Source organism: Lactuca serriola, chromosome 1 (assembly GCF_051521515.1).
Source record: "Lactuca serriola cultivar US96UC23 chromosome 1, Lser_US96UC23_V15, whole genome shotgun sequence".
NCBI classification, from domain to species: Eukaryota; Viridiplantae; Streptophyta; class Magnoliopsida; order Asterales; family Asteraceae; genus Lactuca; species Lactuca serriola.
Window position 1 is genome coordinate 468474 of NC_136408.1, and position 26885 is coordinate 495358.

The 26885-nt window shown below is 37.0% G+C and overlaps 1 protein-coding gene and 1 long non-coding RNA gene across 2 annotated transcripts; one reads left to right on the forward strand and one right to left on the reverse strand.

Moving 5' to 3' along the window:
* The first annotated feature begins 7606 nt into the window (after positions 1-7606).
* LOC145086662 (WD repeat-containing protein PCN-like) lies at positions 7607-11464 on the forward strand. The gene is made up of 11 exons (XM_079024803.1): positions 7607-7829; positions 7923-8066; positions 8445-8736; positions 8826-8889; positions 8963-9076; positions 9150-9312; positions 9430-9568; positions 9641-10194; positions 10339-10520; positions 10611-10871; positions 10952-11464. Exons 1-11 carry the CDS (start codon positions 7662-7664, stop codon positions 11229-11231), a joined length of 2361 nt encoding a protein of 786 aa, XP_078880929.1. The 5' UTR covers positions 7607-7661; the 3' UTR covers positions 11232-11464.
* Positions 11465-19197: 7733 nt separating this feature from the next.
* LOC145087545 (uncharacterized) lies at positions 19198-22389 on the reverse strand. Its single transcript, XR_013700888.1, has 7 exons — positions 21770-22389; positions 21351-21536; positions 21138-21273; positions 20711-20857; positions 20330-20623; positions 19740-19874; positions 19198-19450 (listed from the first exon to the last, which is right to left on the reverse strand). It is a non-coding gene; the product is annotated as an uncharacterized LOC145087545 (long non-coding RNA).
* Between the last annotated feature and the right edge of the window lie 4496 nt (positions 22390-26885).

A 26885-nucleotide genomic window follows, 5' to 3' on the forward strand; every position in this document is an offset into this window, starting at 1 on the left:
GGGAGATTTTGTTACTGGACATTTTATAGCACTCTGATATATGTGATGATGATTTGTATTTAATAATTGTGACTTTATGATGGTTAGGTTTATGAACAATATTTTGGGTAATTTAAAAATGAGAATTTTGGTTTGAAATCTGAGGCGTTACAAATATACTCGAAAAGGTATCAAGATACCACAAAATATCTTGATAATTTGATATAAAAACTAGAAGGTGATCTAATAAGTATATAATGAATGTTGTATCAATCAAACGATAATGAATGAATAAAATCAAAGCAAGAACATAGTGATGTACAAGGAAATCCCTTAATCCTTTTGGATATCCGACATAAAACCTCGGGAGGTGATAAACTCACATGCCTTAAAACTTATATTAAATCATAAATAAATGTTACAAGTGCTAGCTGATATAGAAAGAATGTGTTTTTGCTCAAGTGTTGAAAGAATCAGAGAATAAGAAGAAGTGGATGTGTGTGTGTTGATCAACTAGTCATTTACACATAACAAGAATAACTAAAACTCCGAGATTCTTGGGATTATACTTGATCTTTGCTTGACCTGCATTTCTCGAGGGTCTTCAATGTTCATGAGGCATTGACCACATATAGTTGACTTGGTCTATTTCTTTTTCCTCAAGCTTGAAGTCCCTCGACAAGATTTTATAAGAAAAACAATGACAATCCAAGATACTGAATAACTCCAAGATCTTGGGCTTGCCCGTGATGTTGGTTTAAGTTTAAGATATAAATTGTAAGTCAAAAAATTTCTATCCACAACATTAACTTAGATTTTTTTGTTAACTTCCCACTTAACATAAAAAAGTTATATAATATGCTTTCTTGTTAATGTTTATTAAGTTCTTGTAGGTAAAGTTATAAATAATTTAAACATGATTAGGACTATATTAAATCAAAATCGTATTTAATTTTTATTAGTAAATGAAAACTTTAGTGAGGTGTATTAATTTAGAAAGATGTTGAATATTGTGGTGGTTTCAAATCAATGTTGTAAACATAAATGATTTATCTTTAACTGCATAAATACTTGAAAAGAATGATCTCCTTTATAATATTTATATAGATTATATAGATATAGATATATTGATATAGACATTGTAACGACCCAATTTTCACGTCCAAAAATTTCGTTTTAAACATTACTTTAGAAAACATTAATAATTAAAACATTGTTTGATCAAACCATAACACAACGTAAACCATGTCTAAAAGCCAAATCATACAACCAATCAAAATATCAGAGTATAAATCCCAGAGAATCTCGTAAATGCGGAAACCAGAGAGTGTGTGTGTGACATGCTGCTACCGCGTCGACTCCTTTCCCCTAGCTGAGGAGGTACCTGAAACCAAACCTAAAAACCGTAAGCACGAAGCTTAGTGAGTTCCCCCACTGTACCACATACCATATAATCTCATAACATACATATATTGTCAGGCATATCTGGGTGCCCGACCTACCCCTTCGGCCTTTCGACCGGGTATTGCCTAGCATTTATGGGTGCTGGCCTCCCCTTCGGTCCTCTCGACCAGATATTGCCTAGCATATCTGGGCGCTGGCCTCCCCTTCGGTCCTCTCGACCGGATACTGGGGAACTATTCCTCCCCTCCATTACTACCACATAACATGTATCACAATATCAGATCTATCTAACATGGTTGGGTATAACTACCCCTTCGGCCCTACCGACCGGATACCTCGGGGACTATCTCCCCCTACTGTCACTAGCACATAACATCATATCATACTAGCACATAAACATAACACAAGTAGTAGTAATCCCTAGATGAATATCACGGAGACAATCATCTACATACAACTCCTACTAGTGGGCCGGCATTGTGGCCGTAAGCCCACCGCTACTGGAAGGTAACTCACCTCGAAGTAGCTGCTGATCTGATCGGGAACTGACTGTCTACTGCTGTTGCTGCTGCTCCGGAAATCCTCCGGCTGCAATTCCCACAACATACTCAATCAAACACTGCTAACTGTCCTTTGGGTAAAATGACCATTTTACCCCTGATCATGCCCTAAGTCAAAGTCAGAGTCAACTTTTAGTTGACCTGACTCGCCGAGTTGGCGACCCGACTCGCTGAGTTGGCTTTCCAACTCGTCGAGTCCCTACCCAAACAATTGTCCTGAATCCCGTTTCTACTCGTCGAGTTAGGCGACGACTCGACGAGTTCTCCTTCTAAACTAATATTCAAGTCCTTCATCCTACTCGCCGAGTTGTATGAACAACTCGTCGAGTTCATCTTCATCCGAAGAACACTTGCTGCTGCGACTCGCCGAATTGTATGAACAACTCGCCGAGTCTGTTCTTGATCTAAGGAGATTGCCTTGAACTCGCCGAGTCAGGGCATTGACTCGCTGAGTTCCCCCATAGATGAGTTCAACTTCCGACTCACTGAGTCACGCCCCGTGACTCACTGCTCACTCGACACTACGAAAATGGGACAAACTCGGAGCTCGCGAACAGACTCACCGAGTCACATGAACGACTCGCCGAGTCGTTGCCATGCACCCACTAAATACACAGATTTGCTCGATTCCAGTCCATGCCATTCATAGATTTGGACTCCTAGAACACGAATCACACGTAAAGTTTCCAACTTTACGTGTAGATATTTACCAATACGGATTTTAGGGTTCAAAATGTACTTAAAATGGTAGATCCAAGGTCTTCAAGCAATGAGGGTCCATAAAGGCTACAGATTCGAGCCCTTAGAGCCCAAACATGCCTAGATCCGAAGTCCCTCAACACTATAAGCTCATTACACAAAGGTCAAGACTAGAAGAAGCCTTGAAATGGCTATCACAAGCTCTCAACAAGATAATAATGAAGGGACATAGAGGGTTTCGAGTCCAATACCTCTAGAAGTTCTGAAATGACACAAAGATTCTGGATCTTCTTCCTCTCCTCTTGATCTACCTTCTTCTTCTCTCCAAAACTTCAAAGAAATGCACCAAAATCACCCAAATTACTAAAAGAGGGGTTAGAGCTTCGAGAGGGAGTGTTCTGGAAGCAATGGGGGCTGATATGAGGCACAAAACGTTGTTTAAATAGGGTGCAACCCCTGAAAATTAGGGTTTCATCCAACAGCGGTGACTCGCCGAGTCCGGAATATGGACTCGCCGAGTCACCAACTTAAACATGTCCCGGTTCCCGTCCTTACTCGGCAAGTCGGACCTATAACTCGCCGAGTCCAAGGCTAAAAAGAAGGAAAATTCTCAATAAGATTTACATACCAGGAACCAGGTGCTACAGACATAAATAAAGATTTACCTATATATGCCGAAAGAAAATTACAATTTAGCCAAATTTCCAATAACTTATCACAAAATAGGGAAAATGTAGGTGTTTTCACAAAATATTCGCACAATCCGTAGATGAGGGAGCCTCATATGCGGTTTCGTGTACACAACTTCGATTTCGTCAAATCCGGATAAACCCGCCTTCAGTTTCATCTAATAGGTTGTGGTTTTGTGGCATCATCTTCAATTTCAGCCAACTCTATAATTTTTTTTTCATTTCTAAGATGAAGAAATCGCATTTGACATTTGGCCAACTGCGGTTTTCCGCTCATCTCGACATCAGATTCGTAGTCTTAATTTCTGATCTCATATCCATACATTACTTTATTGATTACCTTGGTGTCATTTATGTGCATCTTTATTACCTTTGTTTTTATTAATGCCTTATACTAAACTGACGTGGACTAACGTTTCATATTGTAGGAGTTTATTCAATACATGCATACAAACAAGACAATCTTACCTGTCTATCTTTTGTAACGAGATCATCGTCTAAAGAGATCCTCTCTACCGTCCCTAGGGGTGCCTACATTTTATATACCCCTTAGTGGTCGTTTGATATGGTGTATAATTGGGTCTAAAGAGAGATTGGGTCCAATAAAAATCAATTGGCATGTTTGATATGGATTATAGAGCAAGGGACTCGGTCCAATATGTGGACTCGGTCCAACAATTTGACAAAAATCGGTCCTTGCTTTCCATTCGCAACTACAGGAGCCGATCAACAGCGGGAGCCGATCATCAGGAGTCACGACACACGTAATAGTTTCTTCCTTTTTTTCCTTCCTTCTCGATCTAGATCTCTTCATTGAATGGTCTTTTTAATTTTCCCACGCTTAACTGCTTCTTTGCCTTCTTCATTCCGATTTTTTTAATTGTTTGCTGATTTCTCCCCCCCCCCCCCCCACACACACACACACTCATTTCTTCTGCTTTTGGTTGAGAAATATACGAGTTATGTGTTTGGCTTAGATATCATATTTCTGCTTTGTTGTTTTATGTTTTTGTTGCTTTATTCATACTCTTGTTTTGATTTTGGTTGTTGCAATAGGTAAAGACTCGAAAATTCTGTTAATTTTTAGGATGTTTTTGCTATGATTTTGTTTGTTTTTTGGTTGTTATTTATGTTATTGTTGTTGATATTAAATTGCTTTTAATGATAGATTCCATGTTACTTGTATGTGTGTATATTTATGAGTATATATATATATATATATATATATATATATATATATATATATATATATATTTGTGTATATGTGTGCATATTTGTGTGTATATTGGTGTATACATGTATATGTGTATATATTTATGTAACATGTTTAACATTCCTTAATTCTTAGGCATGCCAGAAAAGAGAAGTAGAGCTAGTTGGTCTTCGGATTTTATGAACAAACTTTTCTTGATGCATGTATACAAGAACTAACAAGTAATGATCGGGAGGGTAGTGGTCTTAAAGGAACCTCATTGAATATAATAGCCGAAAAACTAAAAAAAGAACATTAAATATCGTTATGACTATTTGAAAAGCAAGTATGCAGTTTGGTTGAAATTAAAAAACAAAACTGGGAATCTCTACAATCCTATAACAAACACGTTTAAAATGACGGATGAAGAGTGGAAAACGGAGGCGAAGGTATTCTTTTAATTTAAAACATATTATTATTTTGTTTTAAAAGTTTAATAATCAAATCATTTGTTCATTCAGACGAACAAGATGGTTGAGAAATTAACAAATACACCCCTCCTTTACCCATATATTTGCACCTAGTTGTTTGATGGTGCGACCTCGACCGGTGCTACGAGTTGGGGACCATCTTCGACACTCTCTCATCCCGCATAAGTGTTTAGTACACAAGATTATAAGGATATCGAGATGGAAGATCCACCACCTCATATGGATATCCCAACCTCAGCTTCAACAATACACCCCCTACAAGTTCCTCAATAGTACCCCCATCTACAAGTGCATCACCTGCAATTGAAGATTCCTTTGGTCGGTCCAAAAACAAAAGAGGGAAATGAAATGCACTCACACCCAAGGACACACTAGATGATGACATAAGAGAGGTTGACAAGGAAATTATGGAGGCGGCTCAGGCGTTCGCGCAAACAAATAATATTGACAAGGATATGAATGAATGTATTAATAAATTGAAAGGCTTGGTGTGGGAAAATTCTGATTCAGAGTACATCACTGCTCTTATGTTATTCGCTAAAAATGCTGGTAACAGAAAAATTTGGTTATGCCTCAAGTCTTCAATTTGTGAGTTGTGGGTGAAAAGTGCGGGAAAGGATTTGGATTACTTGGTTGACTTTAGTATGACTTTAGGATGTTTTTGGCTTTATGTTTTATGGATTTATATTATGGTACATGTTATGGATTTTTATGTTTAGATTTTTTTATGTGTTTAGGATTGTTATATGGTATTGATTTTTATATTATGAATTTTTATATGATGGATTTATATGTTATGGATTTTTATGTTAATGATTTATGCTATAAATGTATTTGATTTATATTTAACATTTAGCAGGTTACATATGGATATGGAAGGTGAGTTTTTAGGTTTCTTTATATTCTCATGGTATTGGTTGATGTCGGTCCAAAAAAGGAAAAAAAATTTAAAAGAATAAAAGATAGCGAATTGGAAGAAATCGGGAATGCGTATACACAAGATTTGATACATGGTTGTCCTATACAATGTTACAATATGATGCGTCTTTCACAAATTATTATGCAATCATTTTACTCAAAGAAATTGGTTGCAACGTAGTAGGTCAATAAGCGTTGAAGAGAAGATGGCTATATTTTTACATGTCATAGGACATAATGAACGTTTTCGAGCCGTTAAAGGAAGGTTTCACCTCTCCTTACAAACGATTCATCTATGTTTTCACGAGTTCCTAAGTGTAATGATATGTTTTGCAAGAGAAACTATAGTACCAACATCTTCTAATACAAGACATATCTCTGAACGACATAGACGGCTAAAAGACATATTTCCTGTAGTAGTAGGTGCATTAGATGGAACACTTGTACATGCACTTGTGCCCGTTGATGAACAAACTCGCTATAAAGGAAGAGAAAAAAGTGAATGTTATCAAAATGTAATAGGAATTTGTGATTTTGATATGATATTTACCTTTGTATGGGCTATATGGGAGGGCTAGCACATGAATCAAATTTTATGAAAGAAGTTGCATTTAATCCAACGTCTGGATTTCCATTCCCTTCACCAGGTATGTAATCTTTTATAACTTTTATTATCTATATTCTTTATATAATTAGTATTACCTTTTTCACCAACACACATGTATAATAAACGTGACACTGATCTATAGATAAATATTACCTTTGTGACGCCACATTTACCAACACACGTGGATTTATGGCTCCTTACCGTAATACTAGGTATCGGTTAGCCAATTTTCGAAGAAATAGGGCTTTAAACTAAGGAAGAAAAGTTCAATCATGCTCATGTACAACTTAGAAATGTTATTGAATGTGCATATGGTGTAATGAATGTGAGACTACCAATCTTAAAACAAATGACTCCTTATCCTTTTCCAGTGCAAAGAGACATAGTCACTGTGGTGTCGTGGTCCATAATTTTATACGAAAATTCAATATTTAAGATGACTTATTTACAAACTTTGAACAAAACAATATGGATAATCCTAACGCGCAAGATGGAGGAAGTGAGGGCCAAAATGTACAAGCATACAATAGGTTTCATAAGCTGTTGAATATATGACCACATTGCATAACCAGATTGCTAATCAACTATTTTTAAATGGTGACTGTTTAATATCTATGCAAAGTATTATGTTGTTTTGTATTTGTATTTCAATTTTGTATGACAATTTGTATTTGAATTTTTAATAATGTATGTTTTATTTAGATTTTATGTGACTGTATTTGTATAATTATTTTATCTAGCACAACATAAGAGTAATATAATAATTTTTCATTATTCATCACAGTTAATCAGATAAATAATCAAATATCATAAACTTAGTTAGATGTGGACACAGTTAGAACTTCTAATCCAATCAACTTTTAACCAAATCAACTCTAACTCAATTAACAATTATCAAAAAATCCATTGCTAGTCCCGGTCTAAATTGCCCTTGCCAGGTCTAAATTGTTGGCTACCACAGAGGGTTCAGGGATCTGATAGTCGAAGTTGATAGTTGGAGGACTCTGAGTTTAGTTTTATAAAAGTGGCCCTTATTTGCATACCTAGACTGCTTAATATACCCTCGTCGAACGATACCGTCATTTTCTCCAGAGAGATTAGGGTTCAAGGAAAACGGCGGAGATGCTCGAGTTCTACAAATGTCGTAGTAGCTCAGTCGAATGGAAACCTTCCCCGATAGTCGCTCTAGCCACCAGCGTGGACGAATCTCAGGTCGCTGCCGCTAGGGAAGATGGCTCCCTTGAGATATGGCTGGTATCCCCTGGCGCCGTTGGTTGGCACTGCCAACTGGTATGGTCATTGCTGGTCTTCTTCCTCTTCTTATTATTCATATACCTGTTATCGCTACGGAATTAGGATTTTGAATTTGTTTCGTTGTTGTAGACGATACACGGTGACCCAAATCTGAGAGTGTCTTCGCTCGTATGGTGTAGTTCGGGTTCCTGTGGCTTAGCGGCTGGCAGGTTGTTGTCATCAAGCATTGATGGATCAATATCTGAGTGGGACTTGGACAACTTGACACAGAAGGTTTGTCTGTATACATATGAATTTTGACGCTGTTAATATAAAACCTTATTTAGTGCCATGAAGAGATTAAATGGTCATTTCTGCTGCTAACATGGGTAAATTATTGACCGAAGAACTGATTGGAAGGTGATGGCTAAACCAGTTTTTGTAATGCAGCTGTTAAATGGTTGATAATTATGTTACTTTTAACGACCTTCCACAATAATAATTTGTGGAGCTTTGAGACTCATGCATTGACATAGTTAAAATGACATATCACATAAAAAGTTATCAAGCAAGCAGTCGTTTGTAATTATTATTTTGGAGTCGAGAGTCTTGTTACTTGTTTAGTCTGGTCCTAAGGTCTTATTTAAGGTGTAGTTTATCTGATCTGTGCAGGTTGTGGTGGATCCTATTGGTGTTTCCATTTGGCAGATGGCTACTCATCCTATGTGTAATAATACAAAACAGGATTTGGGTTATCTAGAGAATGGACACGCAGCTATTGGTGATGGTGATGGTGATGTGACGAGCGACAGTGAAGTGGAAGGTGATTCGGTTGAGTTATATGAAGAGCCGATTACCGGGAATGCATGTATAGCAATTGCCTGTGACGACGGATGTGTGCGTTTATATGATATATCAGACTCAGATGAGGTCACTTACCATAAATCGCTGCCAAGGGTCAGTGGTGAGATAGCATGGCTCACTCCTGTTCCTATTGCTACTTTTCATTCATTCATGGTTGGTTATTAATTTCATTTGTTGTTTGTTGTGCAGGGCGTGTATTAAGCGTCACTTGGAGTCCAGATGCAAGAAGGATATATTCAGGGAGTAGTGATGGGTATGTGCATTTCTTTAGTTATAATCTAGTAAATATGTTATTAAATAAAAGTTTGAGTGGGAATTTCATTCAGGTTCATAAGATGCTGGGATGCTAAATCGTCTCATGAAGTATACAGAATCACTGTTGGTCTTGGGGGGTTAGGCGGTGGGTCTGAACTTTGCATATGGTCTTTGCTTGCTCTGAGGTAATTGGGGATTTGGGTTTGTGTGTGTGTGTGTGTGTGTTTGAGCTTATTAGCAGTTTGAATGTGGTTTCAGGTGTGGGACCCTTGTGAGTGGGGACAGCAGTGGCAGCGTTCAGTTTTGGGAGAGTTCACATGGTACTCTGTTGCAAGCACATTCTTGTCATAAGGGGGATGTGAATGCTTTGGCTGCTAGTCCTAGTCATAGCAGGGTGTTCTCAGCTGGATCAGACGGTCAGGTACTACCTGAATACTAATTTAATTTTAAATTGTACTTGGTTGGATGTTGTATGATATATATATATATATATATATATATATATATATATATATATATATTTATATTTATGTTTCAGGTTATCTTATATAAGGCCTCTGGTGACAAGTCTTGTGAAGCAATAAAAAAGAAGTGCAAGTGGGTGTATGTTGGTTATGTGAGAGCCCATACACATGATGTGAGAGCCTTGGTTGTTGCTGTACCCATAAGCCGCGAAGGTATGCGTATGCTTCTCAGGGAATTTTGTTTCCAATTAATTATTTAATAAGGAAGGACTTGTGTTACAACAGATTTATTGGTGTCGGGTGAAGAAAAGGTAAAAAGAGGGCATGGCACTGGTGTTGACTTGAGCATGAGCTACAATAAGTGGGCTCATATGGGCATTCCCATGCTTATATCAGCTGGAGACGACACAAAGCTTTTTGCATATTCAGCCAACGAGTTCACCAAATTCGGTCCACATGATATCTGTCCTGCACCACAAAGACCAGCCATTCAGTTGGTGTGCAGTAGTAATATGCTTCTGGTCCAGGCTTCAAAGTGGTTGGATATCTTTACGGTTGATGTGAAAAGAGGAGACGCTGTTTCAACTACTGATATGGTGGCTCGAGTAAAGAGCAAGAGCAAGAGGAAGATCATTTGCAGCTCCATGTCCTCTTCAGGGAGATTTTTTGCGTATTCAGATCATGTGAGACCTTGCCTATTTGAGCTGATGAGAAAGGAGGAGGGAGGGTGGTCCATAAGTAAAAGGAAACTCCCACCATGCATACCTTTTGCCCATTCCATGATATTTACTTGTGATTCTTCTCGGTTAATGATATCAGGACATGACAGAATGATATATGTAAGCAATCCTTCTGTTTCTCTCAACTGTTGAGTTATGTCATGACTCATGAGAATGATATGTATATATATATATATATATATATATATATATATATATATATATATATATATATATATATATATATAATATATTTCTTTTCAGGTTGTAGATGTTGGAAGCCAGAAATTAAGTCATCGATTCACCCCATGTTGTAAGGAGTCAGATTCAGAATTACCACCTACTCAGCCTCCAATTACAAAAATGTTTACTAGTTTGGATGGACAGTGGCTAGCTGCAGTCAACTGTTTTGGAGATGTGTATATATTCAATCTAGAGACACAGAGGTAATAATCTACTACTCTAGGCTCTAGCTAGTGTATGATGTATGTAGGGCTAATCTGATGTAATTTTGTTTGTCTGTTTGTGGAGAGCAGGCAACACTGGTTCATTGCAAGATTGGATGGTGCCTCTGTTACAGCTGCAGGGTTTAGTCCTGGAAATAGCAATGTGCTAATAATCTCTACATCTTCAAACCAAGCCTATGTTTTTGATGTGGAGGCTAAGAAACTAGGGGAATGGTCTAGACACAACACATTTATGTTGCCTCGAAGATATCAGGACTTTCCTGGAGAGGTTATTGGGCTCACATTTCCGCCATCTTCAAATTCATCAACTGTCATCATTTACAGTGCCAGGTTTCATTTTTTTTTCTAACCTATTATTCAGACTTTGAGAGTGTTTGCTGATTGTTTTTGTTTAATGGTTTGCTTTGTAGGGCAATGTGCTTGATTGACTTTGGGATGCCGGTCGGGTGTGATGAAGATCCTGATGAGAAAGCAATAACATTAAAGAAGAAGTTATTAAAACGTAAGCTGCATGAGTTAGAAGGTAAAAAGGGTGGTAGGAAGAATTTTGAATTTTGTGCCTTTAGAGAACCGGTTTTATATGTTGGCCATCTTTCAAAAGGTTCTGTATTGGTCGTAGACAAACCATGGTTGGAAGTTGTTAACAATTTTGATGCCCAGCCAGTTCACAGACATATATACGGGACATAAACCAAACCCCAAACCCACTCTTTAATGACAGACAAAACAAATGGAGGGTAGGAGTAGGTGTAGGTAACTACCACCACTACTACTGCTACTACAATTGGTTAGGTAGAGGAGCAGAGTTCAATTTTGATCGCTTTATTCCATATGGTCAATCATGTTGTGTAATGAATGTATTGCTTAAATCTTGTTGCCTTTGATAGTAAAATTCTTTTTAATGTACATTGGCTTTTTCATTAGATGGGTTTCTTTTTCTGATTACTGCTGGGTTATCCATATTCTTCTTTACTTCATATATATATATGAAACTTAATCGGGCCGTGATAATCACGGACCTAGCGAACTCATCAACAAGCTATTTGATTTTAGATAAAAATGTTTTAATGACATTTATTAATGTCTTCCGGCCGGAGGACTAATTGGATTGTTGCGAGCCGAACAAATGGGAAGTGCTTTGGAAGAAGCGATCTTTTACCAAGTCATCTTATTGGAAATAACAAGAGCATTTATGAATACTCAAAGTTTCATGACCGAAACTACTTTTCAAAAAACTGTTATGTTGTGTTTAGTTGCGGAAAATGGGTTGTTTTCCGAAAAAATTTCTCAAGAAAAATCAAAATTTTGAAAACATATTTAGTTTGTCTATTTTTCCAAATATTTCATGGAAAATGAAAATTTTTCGTTTTATAAAATTACAAACTTACCATCACCAGTACCCCATCAGCAGTATCGCTGCCACCATCACCATCTCTGTCACAATTTCGGCTGCCACCACCATTGCCTGTTATCATTGTCGTTGCCACCACCACCACCGTTGCCATCATCGACACCGCTACTGACCCCACCCCCACCCTATCATTGCTACTGTTTTCTAAAAATGAAAAATCGATAGAAATATACGCATCTAAACGTGTTGTCTAATTTTCTAAAACTTAAAATAAAAAATGATTAAGTTTTAACTAAAAGTATTTTTTAAAATTTCTATTGAAAACTGAAAATGAAAAACGAAAAAGGAAAGATGTTTTTCCGCAACTAAACGCAACCTTAGAGTTTTAGAAAAATCAATTCTTAGGCTGTACAATGCTTTAATGAGAAACAAAAGATATAATTTAAGAACGTTGCTATTTCTTGCATATAGGAATACAAAATCACAAAGGTTGTTGTCTTAGAGCTATAGTGGAATTAATGTCAACATCCTCTTTTATACTCATATAACGTTTATCTCTATTAGAAAACTCGAAAACCGCCATTGATAATATATTATTTGACATTTTCATCCTGCGTTGTGCATTTTGTTTTCTTTTGAGACAAAATTGCAAAAATAGTCCTTGTGGTATGCATTTTTTTGGGGGTTTTAGTCAAAACCTCGACTTCTTTAGATTGATGGTCCTTTTGGACTAGTTTGTATGTGAAAATAGTCCCTCCGAAAATTGAAATGACTAAATTGCCCTTGTGATATATTTTTATATTTTTTTCTATTTAATTTAATGTTTTATTAATAATAAAATGGGGCCCACACCCCATTCTCTCTCTCTCTCTCTCTCTCTCTCTCTCTCTTTCTCTCTCTCTCTCTCTCTCTCTCTCTCTCTCTCTCTCTTTCCAACACCCACATTTGACGACCGTTTTTCTCCCCCGATCAAACCTTGAAACCACCATTGTTCTGATGAAAATCGAAGTTGTAAACCAAAATAAGAACCCAAATCAACAACCCAAATCTCGAACCTATTTCTCCTTCTTCACACCCAAAGCTTTGATGAGATAAACCAGCTCCAAACACCCTTCTTTTCATTCAATTTTGTTGTTTCCATCAATAAGAAGAATAGGAGGCAGCTGCCTCTTTTACTTCGTCTGTCTTCTCCTTCGGGTGATGGCCAATCGAAGTTGCTCCAACCTTTCCACCTGTCAATCGTAGTCACTAAACTCCCCCTGAAGACTGTTGCGATCGCTGCTGCCTTTCCCCCTTTCATCATCTATTTCTTCTTCGTTCCCTGGCCTGAACCCACCACCGAAGTGGGTGTTTCCCCAGAGAAAACATCGGAGGCGGCAACCCGCTTTTGATTCCCCACCTTCGCACCTTCCTTCTGAGACAGAAGAAGCGCACGAGCTACTTAAGCAACCCTTGCTGCTTTCGTTACCACCTCGAGCCTTCCCTGTCACTGCCTCGTTCGTGATTAGCCTTCTCGATCAGATGAAAACCAAGGATCGGAGGTCCTTTTTCCCGTCGCTGACATCATAAGTTGCCCCCATTAAGTATGCCTATTATTCTTCATACCAATCATCGAATTGCTAATAAGTACTGAAATCTTGTAGATTGTTGTCGGTGATTCAATGTTATTTAGATATGAATCTTGCAAAGGTGGAGGAGAAGATAAATTGATGTATGAGATTAAAGAAGATGAATGTTGTGGTATGTATTTTGGGATGTAGTGGTCGATTGAGAGAGAGAGAGAAAGAGAAAGGGGGAGAGATAGGGTCACTGAAGCTTTCTCCATTAAGTGTACGTGTGTATTGATGAAGAAGATGAGAGACCACATTTGTGTGATATTGTCTGAGTTTTAATTTTGACAAGAAGCCGTGTGGGTTTTTTAGGAAGAAGATGATTATACATGAGAGAGAGGTGGGCCCATTTTTATATTTAATAATAATAATAATAATTTTAAAAAGTGAAAGAAAAATGAAAAATAAATTCATTGAGGGTATAATAGTCTTTTTAGTTTGGACAAAGACCAAAATTGCATGTAAACCAGCCCAAAAGGACCACCAATCCAAAAAGTCGAGGTTTGGACTAAAACCCCAAAAAAAATGCATACCACAGGGATCATTTTTGCAATTTTGTCTTCTTTTGACATTAAAAATCCTTTTGATATCTTTCTTGAGTGTATCTAGCATAAGTGTTGTATGTTCATATATTAAAAGTTGTAATCTTGATTCATTTACATTTTGATAACGTACGGAAGCGGTAAACATAAGTTAGGTATTGTCAATTGTTGATTCACCTACTGACTGAAGCAATGTGATGCCGTCTCCTATATATTTTGTTATCACTAATGCAGGTCATACACAATGATGAACCAACATAAGTTAAATGCAAAAATAACAACATACTTTCATTTATTTATTTCTTACATCCTTTTTTTATTACAACATCCCATTGTTCTTAAGAAGATAGGTAAATTTGAATATTTGAGAGCTTGAAAACTTGAAAATTTGATATTTTTGTAACGCCCCGATTCTCAAGTATGGATTTAAATAAAAGGTTCTTTGGTTTTAAGTCCTACTCGACGAGTTGGTTGCCCTACTCGTCGAGTAGCAGCGGGGTGGGATCGTGTGTTTAGTGACCTACTCGCCGAGTCCAGGAAGGGACTCGACGAGTAGGAGTTGACAGAGGAAACCCTAAATCTCGGGGTTTTGCACCCTATTTAAGGAGGCCTAAGCCCCCTTTGGCCTCTTTACAGTCTTTGAGAGCTCAGTGAAACCCTAATTCGTGTGGTACTCTCTTTTTGGTGTGTTTAAGCCTTGGAAAGAAGGTTGGCTGGGAGGGAAAAGCTTGAAGAACAAAGGAGTTGAAGCTAGGAAGGTGTAGGGAAACATAACTTACCTTAGCTAGCATCTTTTCGAGGTATCAAGTTGCAATCTTTACTCCCCTTTTCTTCTAGATCTCTTTGTGGTTGAGTTTTAGGGTTTTATGGATTTTTGGAGCCAATTGGTGAGCTATGGGCTAGATCTGAAGTTGTAACTTCAGATTTGGACCCTTCTCAAGTCCTAAAATCATAAATTTTCTATTTTGGTCGTGGATGAGGCCCTCCTTGTGCATGAAGCCCCATTAAGAGCTTAGATTTGACATTAAGGGCCTTTTTAGTCATGCATGCACGTAAAGTCTGCAACTTTACGTGAAAAGCATACCCTAGGCTTGGATCTATAATTTGGAACCATTGCATGGCTTAAATGAGTATGTATGGCTTAAGGACTGAAGGAACTCGGCGAGTTGCAAGGTTGAATCGACGAGTCTTATGAAGATGGCCATGAGCTCGACGAGTTGGATGAACAACTCGACGAGTCCGATGAAGATTTGTCATAGACTCGACGAGTTGCATGAACAACTCGACGAGTCGGATGAGTTTTCCCCAAGTTATGAATACGTATGTATCCGTCGTGTTGTGTGACATCCCCAATTTCACGGCCAGAAAAGACCGATTTGTTTATGCTTTGTTTTATAAATCAGAGTGATCGTTTAAAGAAAACGGTTGCGGAATTTGTTCCCAAAATAAAATATGATAACCATTTATCAAAACATTTCTCGAAAAGAATGTATTTTCATTAAATAATAAAACCTCGGGATGTAATGTTCGTTACAGACCAAAAGCATAAACAATATAAAATAGATCTTACGATAGTTATTTATAACTACTGGTCTATAATCCCAAAATCTATCGTCAAGTCCACCAACTTATACCTTTGTGCCATTACCTGTAATGAAAAGAAAACTGAGTGAGTCAGGCTTGGGAGCCTGGTGAGCATATAGGGTTTCAACCCACAATAATATAATTATTATATTTAATCAACAAACAATCAACCCAATTACCCATCCCCATTATCTTCTTAAGGTTTTACCCTAAGAACCAACTATCCTTCCTTCATTTATTCGTAAGGAATTGGCATGAATTCCATTGCTGCCAAAGCTTATTTATCAAGTACTAAATCCATAGTTATCTGGCGCTAACTCCATAGTCACCAAGGTTCACATAACAAGCGCTAACTCCATAGTTGCCAAGGTTTACTCAACAATAGGCGCTAACTCCATAGTCACCAAGGTTCACTTAACAATAGGCGCTAACTCCATAGTCACCAAGGTTCACTTAACAATAGGCGGTAAATCCATAGTCACCAAGGTTCACTTAACAATAGGCGCTAACTCCATAGTCACCAAGGTTCACTTAACAATAGGCGCTAACTCCATAGTCACCAAGGTTTACTCAACAATAGGCGCTAACTCCATAGTCACCAAGGTTTACTCAACAAGCGCTAACTCCATAGTCGCCAAGGTTTACTCAACAAGCGCTAACTCCATAGTCGCCAAGGTTTATCAAATAGGCACGAAGTCACATCGTCGCCAAGGTTTATACAATAGGCGCTAACTCCATAGTCACCAACTATTCCATCTACCTATGTTCTACCCAACAATTTTGTAGATATAAATACTTACACAGTTTAAATCATTTAACACCTGTATAAAACTCCAATTTCCATGCCCATCTCAAATAGACAAATAACATATAAACACATAACACGTATTTCATAGCAAATACTTCATATTTATGTGTTAGAAGAAAGTAACTACACGCTCACACATATAAACAACAATATACTTAATACACTCAACCCATACTTGTATTATTATTGTGTTTATGAAAGGTAGTATACACTCACTTGATCAGAAGATGATCGGACAACACTACGACTTGTAGAAGTAGTATTCTTTGGTAGATCTGGAAGATCTTCACAAAAAATCGAACTTCTCGCGGGCAGAGCTTCGGCTCGGGAATCGCACTTCTCGGGATCTTCGGGGCCTCGGGACTTGCTTCGGGGCTCGGGAATGATACCGGGGCTTCGGGATAATTCTTGCACGAAAAACGATGCAAAAACGCGAGAGAAAGAAGAGAAATGAGCAATTGAATCGGATGCACTCGACTCCCTTTTATAGGGTCTGGATCTGCGATTTACGCGGGGCGTACTCTTAGGTTACGCGGGGCGTAACCTGGATAAGCCCGGTGACTCCCCCCTTGGATAATATCGAAAATTTATATTTAAATTTAATTTCGAAAATATTTAATAAACTTCAAAAATTCATATCTTCCTCATACGAACTTCGTTTTCGACGTTCTTTATATCCACGTGTAGGTGAGACTACTATCTACAACTTTCGTTTAGACTCCGTCGGCTAATTTTGACTTTATTTTTATTATTTATTTTTAGTAGGCCGGGACAGGAAAACTCCGTTATAAAATCATAACTTCTTCATCCGACGTCCGTTTTCGCCTATCTTTTTATCGTTTTACTACAATTAATGAGATCTTCAATTCTCATTTAGATTGTTTTGGCTAAAAACCGCTCGGTCTCAAATCGAGCATTCGGGCTGCATACCGCTAAGTCGAAACTTAGAAAAATCATAACTTCCTCATACAAAGTCAGATTTGGACTTTTTTTTATGCACGCTCACGGTTTAACTTATTCTACGACTTTCATTTATATTGCTAAGGCTAAATATTGCTCTAACGTAAATTCACTTTTTACGTCGCGCTGTGTCGTGCCGGTTCTGTCGCGAAACTTCGACAGGTCATAACTTCTTCGTTATAACTCGGATTTCGGCGTTCTTTATATGTACGGAATCCTTGTAACATATACTACAACTTAGTTAAGATTATTCATTCTAAATAATCTTTCATCAAAAATTCATTTTTGACGCCTATCGTCTCTAAATTGACTAGCCCTGATCTACGGGCGTTACATGTTGCAAGAAGGAAACTCGATGGGTGGCCTTTGGGTTTCGATCGAAAATCGCAGGAACTCGAAGAGTCACCCCGGTGACTCGGTGAGTGGGAAAGAGCTTCAAGGAACTCGGTGAGTAGCTGAGGGTACTCGGCGAGTTAAGGTCAACATGGACTGTTGACCTTGACCGAGGACTTTGACTTTCTCAGGGGTTGACTAGTTGGTTTATGGAGTACCTTGTGAGATTGATGACTTATGGGTATATTCGAACTATGGTAATAGGTAGTGAAGTCTTTGGCAAGTGATCCGAGACATTGGGATTTATCTACCGAGTTGACATCTGCGAGATGAGTTATCCTCAATATATCAAAAGGGTCTAAGGCACCAAGGCCGACCCTTTTTATTGTTATCGTTATGATATATATGGTTATGATCGGAAAGATTGGAATCAGGATAGACAGTATGTTATGATTCTATGATTCTTAGGGATCGGTATGTTAGTGGCCTGCTAGGTTGATGCTTTAGCTATGAGAGATTGCTATGAGTTATGAAAAATAAATTCATTGAGGGTATAATAGTCTTTTTAGTTTGGACAGGGACCAAAATTGCATGTAAACCAGCCCAAAAGGACCACCAATCCAAAAAAGTCGAGGTTTGGACTAAAACCCCAAAAAAATGCATACCACAGGGATCATTTTTGCAATTTTGTTTTCTTGAGTGTATCTAACATAAGTGTTGTATGTTCATATATTAAAAGTTGTAATCTTGATTCATTTACATTTTGATAAAGCACGGAAACGGTAAACATAAGTTAGGTATTGTCAATTGTTGATTCACCTAATGACTGAAGCAATGTGATGGCATCTCCTATATATTTTGTTATCACAAATGCAGGTCCTACACAATGATGAACCAACATAAGTTAAATGCAAAAAGAACAACATACTTTCATTTATGTATTTCTTACATCCTTTTTTTCTTTTATTACAACATTCCATTGTTCTTAAGAAAATAGGTAAATTTGAATATTTGAGAGCTTAAAAACTTGAAAATTTGATATTTTTGACCGATTAGGCCGCATAGCTCCGACTTTGACTAACTCCGATTAAATTGGCCGACTAGCTCTAATCCTAATTGGTTTAAGATTGCCTAACGATTAATCCACAATTAATCGGTCATCTAGATCGATTTTTGCAACACTTATATTTATGAACCCTTACTTCACAATAAAAGATACCAAAATGTGACTAGTAGCTCGTGGTTTTTCAACTTTCGACTGTGCATTTAAAATAAAGAGATTACTTTAAAGGAAAACTAGATAGGCATCCCCCGCTACGCGGGGGTCGGAAATTGGTTAATTGACTTTATTATCCATCGGAATGACGTCTGAAATGATAACGTAAGACCCGAATTCATTTCTTAAGGAGTAGATATGTGAAAATCTCATCTAAAATAAATGATAGAAATCTTCGACTGCAATCCAAAGTATTCAATAACGTTAGCGGTGCATTGCAAGCGAATCTTTCGAGGCCACGTTTGAAAAAAATTAAGGTAAATGCAGGGATCATTTTTGTAATTTAATCTACTTATAATTATACATTATGACTCGGGTAAGTCAACTTAGTGAATTTTACACTGAGTGAAATGCAATGGCGTTTTTAGCGAAAACAATGTCAATCACAGCAAATGCTAATAACAGCAAGAAACCTTTTGTTGGAAGATGACTTCACCATCAGGACCTGCATAAAAACACATAAAAACAGAAAAAAGGATAATGAAAAGTACATTGACTAAACGTAGTCTACAAAACGATTTTGCAAACCAATTCCTAATAAGCTGGTTCTAAACCGATAATAATTCTAAAATCTCGACTGGTACAATCCGATAGTTCGGTGTGTGAGTTGGTTAGGCTCCTATTGGTGTGGTTCACAGTGAGCCAAATTTTGGTGAAAGAATGGTTACTATAATTCCATCCAACAAAAAAATGTTTTTTTTTATTCTAATGGAATCAATGATTCCATTCCATACCTTGAGCTTCTTCTTGGCTTCCTTCTCAGCAACTTCTTTCATGTTACTTAATGGAAGTTTAACACTAAGTTCCAAATTTTCAGTAATAAAAAGTTACTGGATGTATGGATGCCTTTGATGTAACAACTCATATCCCTACAAAAACAAAAAGGGTCATAAAATTTAATTCTTATATTAATCCACAAATTTGGATGCTCCAAAAGGTAAACGACAAATATGGAGAGTTGTCCATAACTGTTCCATTTAACTGATATGAAAACAGAATGTAATCCATGATTCTAGAGATTGAAATGTTCTGTTGTGATTCCATTCCATTGCCATAACCATGAGTATCCTGATAGAAAACCTCAAATGACCGAAATACCCTTCAAGTCCACCAACTGTAACCCCATTCACAATCTAAGCACCCGCCACCATATTAATAGTTTCCAACTTTTTAATACTTCCATTTTAGTTAATATTCACTTTTATTCTTCAACTTTAATTAGTGGTGAATATAATATACCGGCATTTGAACTATCAACCTTTAAAATTGAAACATATATTAGATATAAACATTAATTTACAAAAAAAAAAAATCCAATAATTACCTCATATAAAAGTTTATAAACTGCCCAGCTGCCCAGAATATTGTGAAAGCAATCATCGAAGCCCCTATTTTTAGAGTAAGAACAAAGCCGAGTTACCATGATAATAACACATAGACATACCCTAGACCAACACCAACAAAGAAAGGAAGAATTAACAATACTATCATAATTTAAAGCCAATAAATTGAAAAATATGGCTGTGATTGTAACGATGAATCGATGATATGGTAATAACTTCAGAATCACCATTAGAATCTAAGTAAGTCAAACCTAAATCCAATTTCATGCCAAGACCTGTAAATCAAACAACAAATTTTTTATTAAAGGTGAGGAGAAATCAGAAAGCAGAGAGAAAGCACTTGCGTCGAGCAGAGTTTTTACCTCATAAACTTTTTCATGTTTAGTAGCGAGCATCAGAGAGAAAATAGATTGGATTTAGGGATCGATTGGTGGTGACGGTGAAAGATTGGTGGAAAGCATTCATTAGTGAAATGAAGAGGTATCTTCAGGTCGTATGCTACCTCTTAACTGCAAAACATTGACATAGAGAGTTAGACTTAGGGCAACAAATCAAAATTGTGACCTGTAAGAAGCATAGTGAAGGTATCTTCAGGTCGTATGCAACCAAAAAAACGATTCAATTGACAGACTCGGTTCCTTACATTTAACCCTAATCATGGTTATCATACTTTCGTTTCTTCCTGGTTTAGTTTTGGAAAAATTCAAAATTTAAGAAATAAAGCTTACCCAGGATAAATGACAAATTTTAATTTAACAAAAAACTCAAGAATCAAAGTAGAAATCTTACGAATATGTTAGTAAGTGAGGTAAATGAATTCTTGAATCAACTGAATAGGCTGAACTAAACTGAAGGGTGTAGTAATTAATTGGAAGAACGAAATCATGCCTCATTTTGGTTCCATTTGGAAGTGCCTCTTCAAAGCCTAGAAAACCATGCAAAAAATATTGAATTTTTCAAAAGTAAAATGTCAAGTGAGTCGATAAAATATGTAAAAATTACCAATATGTTGAGTTTTCTTCGTTGCCATCCAAAATTCTGAATGGGGTCTATGAACGAATAGAAGCAGGGGAGTAGGATACTGTTTGATTTCAAAGTATACGTAAAATGTATAAGAAAAACGGGAAATCGAGGGTTCGATTTTGGAAGCCGACAAAGGGTTTCACCCGGTTCCCATCGATTTCAGATCTGGAGCAGAAAACACAACGCATGAGAAGGTTTAGGAAACCAATAGAACATCACACAACCAAAATACCAAAGACGCACATCGATAGAAACGAAAAGTAGGGAAGTGGTAGAAGGAGATAGAATCGATCGCTTTGACTGAATCGGTGGTGTTGAAGATGAAGGGCAATAAAATTGATTTCAGGTAGTAGGAAAATAGTTTTCATAGTTGAAGTGTTAGGAAATCGATTTCATACCTGAGAAAGAGAAGGAGAAGGTGATTTCTTCCATGTCGGTGAGGTGAGGTAAAGCAAAACCGGAGGTTTTCCTCACTTCTAGCCGGAGGTGATGATAGAAAATCGACGACCGGAGAGTCAGAAGGGGTAGAAGGAGCAATAATCGGAAGCTGAAGCATTTCTTTGCAAGGCTATCCATGGAAGGCGACGAAACGAAGAACATGAACGTTCATCTGGTTTGGAATCAGCCCCACCAACTGAAAGAGTGAATCGAATCAGGGGTATTCGTCTGGATGAAGAAAAATAGAAGATGAAGAATTCCTCGAATTCCAAGCGGTGATAGATGATGTATGAACATAAAAAGGGAGTCGTTCTGAGCACATAATGCTCGTTTAGGGTCGTCATGGTGCTTCCTCCATGAACAGAGGCGGAGTCGCCAACGTTTGGTGTGGCCGACGTCGCTATGGCCATAAGGAAGAGTTGATGGTGGTGGTTTGTAGAGACAGTGAGGGGGGAAGAGTCGATGACGGTGGATAGAGAAAAATTTACCTGGAGCACCGATTAGGCGGTGCGAAGGATGAAAACAAATGTCAGCGGGTTGTCTGAGAAGAGAACACGTATGCAGTCTTTTATCGGTTGAAGATAGAGCAGGTTAAAACAATAGACAGGAGGGGTCCAAAAGGTACCGTTCAATTGGGAATAAAACAATAGACAATTTTGAAAGAAAGAAAGACAACAACATGATAATAGAAGGGGAAGATTTGTCAAAAAGAAAGTAAATATACTGTAGCTAAGGAGCAAGAAATTTAATATATAGTATAATGACATTCTCCCCTACAAAATCTTGGCTTCCTGGTTTACAAGATGTTTAAAGTATAATTTACCTATTAAAAATTTCATTCATTTGAAATAATCAATTTATACCGCCACACAAACATTATGTGGCATTAGGAAGGTCACATCCTTCTAAATGGCTAATATATGTTATTTTAGTGGAGCAACCGGCGAAATTTAGTGTTTAACATAACATCTATATGGTTATTCTTTCATATTCCTTATTTTAACTGGTTTGATTGTTTTTAAATTTGTCATTTTAAAAACTTTTTTTTTTATTTCTACATAAACATATGAAATATATATGTAATAACAGAATTACCACACATACATACACAACGAGAATTTGTTTTATTTGTTATAAAATAAAACTAAATATAATTTTATTTAAAAAAGAAACTATAATCCAATTGTTATAACAATAATCAATTACAAATTATTAAGAAAAGTAAACATGTATGATTATAAAATAGTAATTTAAGTATGCAAACTTCATAATAAAAGTAGAAAAAATAAATTAAGTAAAAGGATTAAATTTTAGGAACATACAACACAACATTAAGATCGAGTAAAAGGATTAAATTTTAGGAACATACAACCATACATTAAGATTGAGTAAAATATCCAATAATCTAAAGTGCACATAAACAAAACACCCTTAAAAAAAATAATAAGCATTAATGCATAACAAATATCTTCCCTTGTAATTTCTAAAATGTTAGATATTTTTCAGGATATAACTTATACCTATAAGTTGACTAAACTATCCAATAAGGTTTAAAACACCATTAACTATCCATAACACCAGAAAAAGTAAATAAATAATGAAGAATAATAAATATGGTTTTGTAACACTCAACAATCATAATAATTTAAAATTTTCAATAAATCAACCATTCATCATCATTGTTTACAAAAATAGTCATTGTCTCAAAAGTATTATTTCAAATCAGAGTTTTCCCAAAGATCCAGTGACAAAACATGATGTTGTGTACGTTCACGTCTTCGCCTTCCCACGATCATCGGAAGTACCTGAAACTATAACCTAAAACTGTAAGCCAAAACTTAGTGAGTTTCCCTAAAGTACCACCACACAAACATATAAACAAACAGATAACGGGTCCACAACCTCCTCGGTTGGAATGCCTAATACATAATGGGTCCATAACCTCCTGGTTGGATTACCCCTGACCCACAACCTTCTAGTTGGAATCCCCTTACCCACAACCTTCTGGTTGGAATGCCCTTGCCCACAACCTTTCAATTGGAATGCCCCGGTCCGTTGACTTACAACATGAAACAGTACAGTCTCAACCCCACCATGCCATGTCGACATGCACACAACAAATAACATATTAATTCCACATTTTTCATCTCAATGGGATCTTACAATAACGCTGATGAATTATTCAAGGTGTTTTCTCGGTTTTTTTTGTTAAAATTTCTAAACTTGATTTAATTTCTTCAATTTTTCTGACAATTTGAAGTAGTGATGTTACGATACCAAATCCTGGTAGAAACACAATTACCCTTTCGTTACCCCTACAAAACCCGATTCATATGTATTGGGTGTTCTCCGGTGAGAGGTGGCTCCAGATCCAATTGTGACACCGTAGCTATCTGTTCTTTTCTTTATATTGTTCTTATAATTTTGTGTTATTCATCAAAAGAAAATTATCTGTACCAACACCATAATTATCTATTTCTTTATTGAGTCACTCGAACTACTTGATTCGTAGGGGTTAAAGTCACTAACTGCCCCCTCTCCGTGGACCTTCAAGAAGAATTTGGTGCAAAACAATCCCATCAAAGCCTGTCGGCAAGGTCAACCCGTGTCAATACGAGATTATGGTTATTATAGTATCTTTGTTTTTTAGAGAGAGGGAGAGAGAAAAAGAGGGGAAGAATGCTTAAGTATTGTCATGGAAATTGCTATAGAGAGCTAGGTATGGGCCTTAAAAGCATCATTATTGCCGACGTGGAGGTCCCTTAACGACATGTAACATAGTAACACCGCCCCCAGTGGCGTTATGTTATCTCTCGTTGCCACGAGTACGACTCGCAACGTGTACATCATCCGATCAAAATGAGTTGTGTCAGACATTTGACCAATTAGCGGCCAATTTTTCAAAAATGAGTTGTGTCAGACATTTGGTCCTTGTGGTTTGCAAAAATCTTTGGATGGGGTTCAAAAAGTTTCTAACTTGCATAGAAAGTCCAAAATCAAGGTTTTTCTGGGTTTTTGATCCAAAAAAGTTTAAAATTACCTATTTAACCTTTTAATTTCACTTTTGTATTTTCTTTTCTTATTTATTTTAATACTTTATTAAATAAAAATAAAAAACAAAGAAGATAGACCCCACTCCACTCCTACCGGTATCCCCCCCCCCTTTTTTTCTCTCTCTCTCAACAAAGGCACACACACACACTAAAAATCAAAAACACCACTAAAACCTACACTTTCCTTCTCCAAACACACAAATTTCGACTTCATATTTTCTCAAGACTAAAAGTAAAAAACCTGGTACACCTCAAAACTATCTAAATTGATTCCCCTTTCGAAAATCCAAGTCTAATAAAGTAATCAAACTTCGGAATCAACATATTCTCCACATTCGACACCAACAAAACACAATCTTGATTTGGGATTTTGAGATCGTGTGAGAGGAAAGTGAAAACTTGAATATGATCGTTGTTAATGGTAGATGTGAGGATTTAGGAGCACACACTGATTGTGACATCCCCAATTTCACAGCCAGAAAAGACCGATTTGTTTATGCTCGTTTTTAAAATCAGAGTAATCTTTTAAAGAAAACAGTTGCGGAATTTGTTCCCAAAATATGATAAAGATTTATCAAAGCATTTCTTTAAAGAAATGTATTTTTATTATATAACAAAATCTCGGGATGTCATGTTCCGATACAAACACATAAGCATAAACAGAACTTACATTATTTACACTAAAGATTTACATCTCCTTTAATCTCTCAGTGCAAATCAGCTTCGTATCGATACATGTGATACAATTAAACTGAGTGGGTCAGGCTTGGGAGCCTGGTGAGCATATAGGGTTTTCGACCCACAATAATATAATTATTATATTCAACCATTAAACAATCAACTCAATTACCCATCACCATTATCTTCTTTATTTCTTAAGGTTTTACCCTATTAATCAACTATCCTTCCTTCATTCATTCCTAAGGATTGACCTAAGGAATTAGCACAAACTTCCATTTCTACATAAGGCGCATCTGTCAATATTATCCTTTAAGCGCCTCTGCCAGGATTACGTCATACACTATGAGGCGCGACTGCCAGGTTTATGACATTCTCTTTTAGGTGCATCTGCCGACATTATCTTATAAGCGCACCTGCCAAGATTACCCTATAAGCGCATCTACTATTGTTACGACAATCTCTATTTGGCGCGTCTGCCAAGATCACGACATTTACTACTTGGTGCATCTACCGATATTATTCTCAAGCGCATCTGCTAGTTTTATGACATTCCTTAATTGGTGCATCTACCAATATCATTCTTAATCATCTTTCATACCTCATCATTTTATCACATACCAACTATCTCATCTACCCATGTTCTACCCAACATTTTTGTAGATATAAAATACATATACAGTTTAACTCATTTAAAAACTATATAAAACATTCATTCCATACTCATCTCAAATAAACAACAATATATAAACACATAGCACGTATTTTATAACAAATACTTCATATTTATGTGTTAGAAGAAAGTAACCACACACTCTCCCAAACATATACTTAATACATTCAAACAATATTGTATTATACCCGTGTTTATGAAAGGGACTATACACCCACACGTATAAACAACTTTATATTATACACATAGCACGCATTTTATAGAAAATACTTAATATTTATGTGTTAGAAGAAAGTAACTACATACTCACTTGATCAGAAGATGATCGGACAACACTATGGCTTGTAGAAGTAGTATCTCTCCGTAGATCTGGAAGATCTTCACAAAAATCGAACTTCTCGCGGGTAGAGCTTCGGCTCGGGAATCACGCTCTTTGGGATTCTCGGGGCTTCGGATCTTGCTTCGGGACTCGGGAATGATACCGGGGCTTCGGGGTACTTCTGGCACGCAAATCGAGGTAAAACGGGAGAGAGAAGAGAGAAAATAGCAACCCTTAACGTCTGGCCCTTCAAATCTATTTATAGGGCAAATTTGGCCCTTGCCACGTCGTGGCAACCTTTTTCCACGTCGTGGGCTTGGTCGTCACTGAATGCGTCATCCCAAGTTGCATCT